At 33.2% G+C, this 6,199-nt stretch overlaps 1 protein-coding gene across 1 annotated transcript; it reads right to left on the reverse strand.

Annotated features, from left to right (window-relative positions):
* Positions 1 to 1,767: 1,767 nt before the first annotated feature.
* On the reverse strand, positions 1,768 to 5,340 carry LOC112765235 (uncharacterized). The gene is made up of 6 exons (XM_025811151.3): positions 4,596 to 5,340; positions 3,666 to 3,756; positions 3,382 to 3,542; positions 2,797 to 2,824; positions 2,487 to 2,595; positions 1,768 to 2,053 (listed from the first exon to the last, which is right to left on the reverse strand). The coding sequence occupies exons 1-6, from the start codon at positions 4,803 to 4,805 to the stop codon at positions 1,972 to 1,974; spliced, it is 681 nt and encodes a 226-aa protein (XP_025666936.1). The 5' UTR covers positions 4,806 to 5,340; the 3' UTR covers positions 1,768 to 1,971.
* Between the last annotated feature and the right edge of the window lie 859 nt (positions 5,341 to 6,199).

Genomic DNA, 6,199 nt, shown 5'->3' on the forward strand with positions numbered 1-6,199 from the left:
CAAAATTTTGATCTTGACGTCTTCCTTCCATGCCAATACCATGCCACCAACCATACCATCCAGCTCCACCAAGAACCAGTTTTTAAAACCCGCAGACCGCATTTTAGTTTCCACCTGGCAAGCTTGGTTTTTTGTCTTGCAAAAAAAAAAAAAAAAAAGCTCGGGGGAGTGGGAACGCATCATTCCTTTAAGATTATGGATTGTCAAGGGTCTCGCCAAATTCCGACAGTTCCATATCAGTAGCTTCATGTCTCCTTAGGTATCATTTGACGGCTGGCACCCTCCACCTCAAAGTCAGCAACATGTTTATCATCCGAGCAGAATCTTCATTCTCCTTGTTTGTCATCTTTCTTTGCCTCCCACATAATTCTTGATTGAAGAACTTTCCTGTCGCGCTAAATGTTTCATGTTTGGAGCTCTGTCTGTTTTATAGTGAATAGGAGCAGTGGTTTTTTAGGGCGATCTCCTTTAATAGCAGTCTAAGCTCGTCCAAGAGAGTTAGAATATAAGCTTTTGAAGTAGCTGATCAGTTTTGGCATCACCCTTGTTACCTCCTATGTTGGAATCTGTTTTGCTCCTTGTGTTTGCTCTGGAATTGCACTCATCTCCCATACTTTAGTTTCGAAAAACCCTCCAAAAGACCCTCCAAAAGCCAAGAAGGTGTGGGTTTCTTTTTTGGTTGAAAGACATTCTCATGTGCTGACCTGAATTTGGAGGAATTCACATCCTCTTTTCCTTCAATCCTCTTTCCTACTTGATTTGCCTTTACCCAATCTCCGATTTTGTTCTGCTGTATCTAATTATTTGCTAAATCCACGATCCAAATTGGGCATGTCTTAGCTTCTTGTCCCAACCTAGCGCAATAAATGCAACAATTGCCTAATCGTTCATACTGCAGCCCTACTTCAATTAGTTTCTTATCGGGCTAGCAACTTTAACACTATCTTGGATCTCCTTCTCTCCATCAACAAAAATTTTTGCTTTGAGAATCCGTGTTTCCTTGCCCCAAACCTCAAATTTTTGCTTTGAGAATCCTTGTTTCCTTGCCCCAAACCTCAAAATATCCCATGTCGTAAATTCTCCCCAACCGTTCACCAATTTTCCTCCCTACTTCCAAAGTTTTGAATCTCTCACAAACCCCAGAATTATGTCCAAACTGAAAATTCTACGATAACCACTCCCTCCAATTCCTCTGAATCACTCCACCTTTTAATGTGTAAGACATAGTTCTTAAATAATCGCGGGGAGCCTTTCTCAATTCTCATCAATTCGGCTTCCAATCACACAAAACCCAGCTGGTTTTCCCCATATGGCCTTTAGTGCGTTCTCCATGGTGCCTATTGAAAAGGATCTGTCCGCAAACACTCTCCCTCTTAAGCTATTAGCACAAGACTGCACTCCCTCAGATATATCCTCTTCTCCAAGATAGATAACCACCTCATCACACTCCTCTGGTGGTTGTTCAAACACATGATCCTCACGTCTCCCATCCATGCTAAATTGCCAGCGTCTACTAGTCACAATGCATGGATTAGAGATACTCAGATCTGAAAATGAAAGTGAAAGAAAACCCTAGTGGGCACTAGAACCCTAGCAGACCACAAATATCTTAATGTACTTTTTAGCTAATTCATTTCATATATAATGCATTTATTTAAAAGTAGGTATATAAAACTCATGTAATCTCTCATACTTTATTCAACGGTTAAAGGCAAATAACAAATTTTGAATTATGCTCCAGGACACAAGTTTTAAATAAGACACAAGTTTTGAATAAGATTTTGGATTACACTAGAAAACATTAGACCAGTGATATTTACATCAAGCCACACTAAGATCAATTGATCTTTGGTGCAAAGAAATTGAATTCGTATATAAAACTAGAACAGATTGTGGAAGGCTAAGCTGAATCAATTGCATTCAACTACCTAAGTTGGCAACCACAACTTTGCTCCAAGCTACATTACCAAATCAGAGAAGCTTTGATATGACCTGGCATGAAGTCCAGAATGCTTTAGTTGCAGCCCTTACAATAACAGGGTTTTGGTATATCCTGCCGACAATGTCAAGTGCCAAATGAAACTATTAGCTCAACTGTGACAATTGAACTAATTCAAAATGATTTTCTGTTGTGAAAAGGCTCCACTATTATAAAGGAGCTATTATTATGTTACTAAACTGTGTGCTTGGTTAGACGTTAAAAATGGGGTGAAATTCTTCTGGAATTAGTAAAATTAACCATGTATCTCATCCACAAAAAAAGTCCACCTAATTTTAAACCTCCGATCAAACATATTGTAAATGAAAAATGCAAGTGACAAGATGATAAAACTAGACATTTAATATCCATAACTGAAGATTACTAGAGGAATGCTAACAAGGCAGAAGCCAATTTCATAAGTAAAGTGTGTGACATAATGCACGTTTCGCAGCAGATGAATAAAACAATTAACTTCTGCAATTTTAAGTCATGTGAAACCACTTACCCAATAGCCGTAGCTCCCCATGATGCAACATTATAAATAACTTTGCTCCCATCCCAAGCCTTTTGAAGCTTACCTTTTTTCTTTTTCACTGAAAAAGTCTTGCTGAGGGCTAATAAAAGAAATTTAAAAAAAGTCAGCAATTCATTCCCATTTTTCAGCTAACTGACAATAATATTGCCTCAGTTAGAGCATAGCCATGAACATTCATCTGAAATACAGAGGTAGATGATGAAGAGAAATAATTGTTTTCACTAAAATATATGGAAGCACAATGAAGGTAAGCCATTAGCAACGAAGCAATTAAATTCACCTTCTTGGAGTTGAAGAGGTGTCAAATCCTACAAAGAGCAAAGGAATCAATCAGAGAGATCAGAGACAACAGTAAATTTGACGACATGTTTCTTATTATCGATCATAGCTAAAATTAATAAAGCAACATTTTCCATTGCTTGATAACAAGCAATTCTTGAGCAACAGAAGAATAAGACAGCTTCAGTGAAGCATACTATGGGAAAAGCCATAATAGTAGTTTGGATTGCTTTTGAAAAAAAATACTTATTTTTTTCATCTTTTTTAAAAAGATTTTTTTTTTTAATAGACAAAAGCTATTTTACATTTGGATAAACTTTTTAAAAAGAATTTTCAAGTATTAAAAATGCCTTTTGCTTCTGCTTTTTTAAAAAGCAAGGTATTAGCTTTTAGAGAAACAAAATAATTTGCTTTTTTTAATAAAAGTATTTTTTTAAAAGATGTATCCAAATAGGTTTAAAATTGAATAAAAGTACTTTAATTTTGTACTTTTTTTACTCAAAAAAGTCAATCCAAACCAACACTACATCTTATGGCACATACTATAAAGCCAATCCAATGACAAGAAAATATGTGAATTACATACCTTGGTCTGCTTCAGGGATAACAAATATGCAGCCATGAAGCAAGCGATGCCTTCCACAATATCTTCTTGTTTGACAAGAACATAATCTTCTTGGTCGGAGTCAACATCTTTATCTTCCCAGAGATCATTATCACTGACCATATCCCAAGAATTACCTTCTTCTGCCATAAACCATAAACAATCAATTTCTGTTATCAGTATTCAAGGTTTCAAACAACAAAAGGAGCAACTTGTATTACTCAAATCATCAAAATGCAGAAATCATTTTGTGATGTGTAACATACCAGCTGTGTCACGTGAAAAAGATGACTGGGCACATTCTAACTTTTCAAGGAAGCCAGGGCATTCAACTCTAGATTTGATCAGATCACATAACTGCATTGGGACGCAAAAGCTGCTGTGTTAGGAATCTCATTAACATTAAGGACAGTGTTCAGAATCGGTCATTTTAAACATTCATAGTTCCATTGCATCACACAGGAACCACCATCAAACAAACAAAAATGACATCATCAAATATAAGAATTTACGTTTCATGTGCATTCCCATCATATCTATTCTTCCAGCAAGGCTCAAGACTAGAGTAATACTACTGTCTCTAACTCTATATGTATATGTATGTTAGCTCATTCACACTGAATCAAATATGACTATGCTCAAAGATGCGCTCGTCTAATAAATGAGCTCAAATTTCTAACTCATGCTCTGCTCGTTAGCTCCCGAGCTCAGTTTACTGATCTACCAAGGAATCAAGCTATATAATTAGCTCACGAGCTGACTTACTTACTTCTAGACCTAATCTCTTAAGGTCTAACCATATACTCATATGCACCAAGCTTACAAGAACAGGTTCTCTTTCAATTCCAAATGTCATATATCTAATAAATATAATTCATTGGCCTTTAATTTGCTGCTTGAACTTTCAGAAACTTGGCTTAGGTATAATAATTAGAGCTCCAGATCCTGCTATCGACGTTCAATTATGACTACCAATCAACATTCACTTTATCAAGTAAGCTTGTTTTTCTGACTATTAATCAAAGATTAAAAAAAAGTTTAAACCGATAAGGAAGTTAGTTCATGAAACCTAATTACATATCCTATCCTATCACAAGAAGAAGTAAAGAACTCCCTCCCAACACCATCACAAACCCTAAACAACAACAGCAAAAAACAGAAAAAAAAAAAAAAAAAAAAAAAAAAAACGAAAGTACCTCATCGGTTTCAAGATCAGGTGGTGGTGATGGTGGTGGGGTAGGATGAGCCCCAGAACTGTGTTCATGGAAGATGGTATCAGTAGAATTATCGTGGATAGTTGATTCAAGTGCTCTCTGACAATGGTGAAGAACGGCTTCAAGGGTCTTCCTTTTCACACGAAGCGATTCCCTCTCTGATTCCAAATCCACCATGGATCTTTGATCCATTACCTTACCCCAAACATCCACCACTCTGAAATTTGAGAAACTCCCACAGATTGCAACAGATTAATTGAAGAAGACGAAGAAGAAGAAAGTTCCCTTGTCCATAGGGTTAGGGTTAGGGTTAGTTTTTTTTTTTTTTTTCCGCTGAGATTGTGTGTGTTAGAAGGTGGCGGTGGCAGCTCAAACTGCGATTAAATAAAACCAAGACTAATAAACTTTCAAAATAAGAATACAAATGATAAATTATTCACTTAGAAACTGTAAAATGACAAAATTGTCTTCCACTGGACAAACTTTTTGTTGCATGGTAAACTCAGATTACCAGAATACTAGATGGCTAATTAGGGGAATAGATCCTCTTAATTGTTAAAAAACATTAAGATAATAAAGTGTGATATTTAATTTTTTATTATTTTTTTATATTTATTTTTGGTTCTACTTATAAAATTAATAGTGAAAGATCACACTTTACTCTCTCAATTGTAAAAAAAATTGAAAGATCCATTCTCACTAATTAAAAAGGTGAAAATTAAAGTGCAGTTTTGATGTGATCTATGAAATCAATAAGTAAAAATTATTAAATTATAATTTAATTATAAATTATTTAATAAATTTTGATTATTAATTTTAAATAAAAAAATTAATATGATTTTTTCTAATTAGTAATTATTTTTCTATTAATTTATGAAATAATGAAATATACTCACAGTTAAAGTTATTTAAGTATTTTGCTTTTAATTATTTTAAAAAAAGTTTAAATTTTTCTTTTTTTATTAGAATTGTCATAAAATATTATTCATTAGTAATTTATTAAAATTTAAATATGCTGTGTATATATAAAAAGCCAACTACTAAATTAATAAAAATATATATTAAAATATAAAATATATATTAAAAATAAATTAAATAATATATATTATATATAAATATATTATAATTAATTTTAGACGTGTTTAGTTTGTGTTTTTAGTTTTAAATTTTTGTTTTTAATATTTTTATTTTATAAAATTCGTAAAAAAGGAAAAAATAGTAAAACCAATAAAATTTTATTTTTTTATTTTTTTTTATATCATGTTTTTTTTTTTTCATAAAATCTCAAAAACATAAAAAAAAAAAAGTGCATACTAAATGCACAATGTGCAATGTGTGCTCGGAACTTTTTGTTAAAAATTATATGTAAGTCGACTTAATATATAAGTTTTTCGAATAAATTTGATAAAAATTTCATGTGAAGTTTTATTAGACGAGATGAGAGTCACCAAAAAAAATTAGACGAGATGAGATGAGACAACATGATTCCCTTAATCACAATCTTCCCAATACTATAGATTATATGTTATATGCTAATTAAGTCATTAATTAGATTATAGATACGCTTGCTTTGGTTTTGGTCTAGG

Source organism: Arachis hypogaea, chromosome 17, assembly GCF_003086295.3.
Source record: "Arachis hypogaea cultivar Tifrunner chromosome 17, arahy.Tifrunner.gnm2.J5K5, whole genome shotgun sequence".
NCBI lineage: Eukaryota > Viridiplantae > Streptophyta > Magnoliopsida > Fabales > Fabaceae > Arachis > Arachis hypogaea.

Excerpts from the sequence above, each read along its gene's own strand:
- LOC112765235 (XM_025811151.3), bottom strand. The coding sequence starts at position 4,805 with ATGGATCAAAGATCCATGGTGGATTTGGAATCAGAGAGGGAATCGCTT. Across the intron at positions 2,825-3,381 it reads TATCCCTGAAGCAGACCAAG|GATTTGACACCTCTTCAACT; the intron begins GTATGTAATTCA and ends TGCTCTTTGTAG. Across the intron at positions 2,054-2,486 it reads TGGGGAGCTACGGCTATTGG|GATATACCAAAACCCTGTTA; the intron begins GTAAGTGGTTTC and ends CATTGTCGGCAG.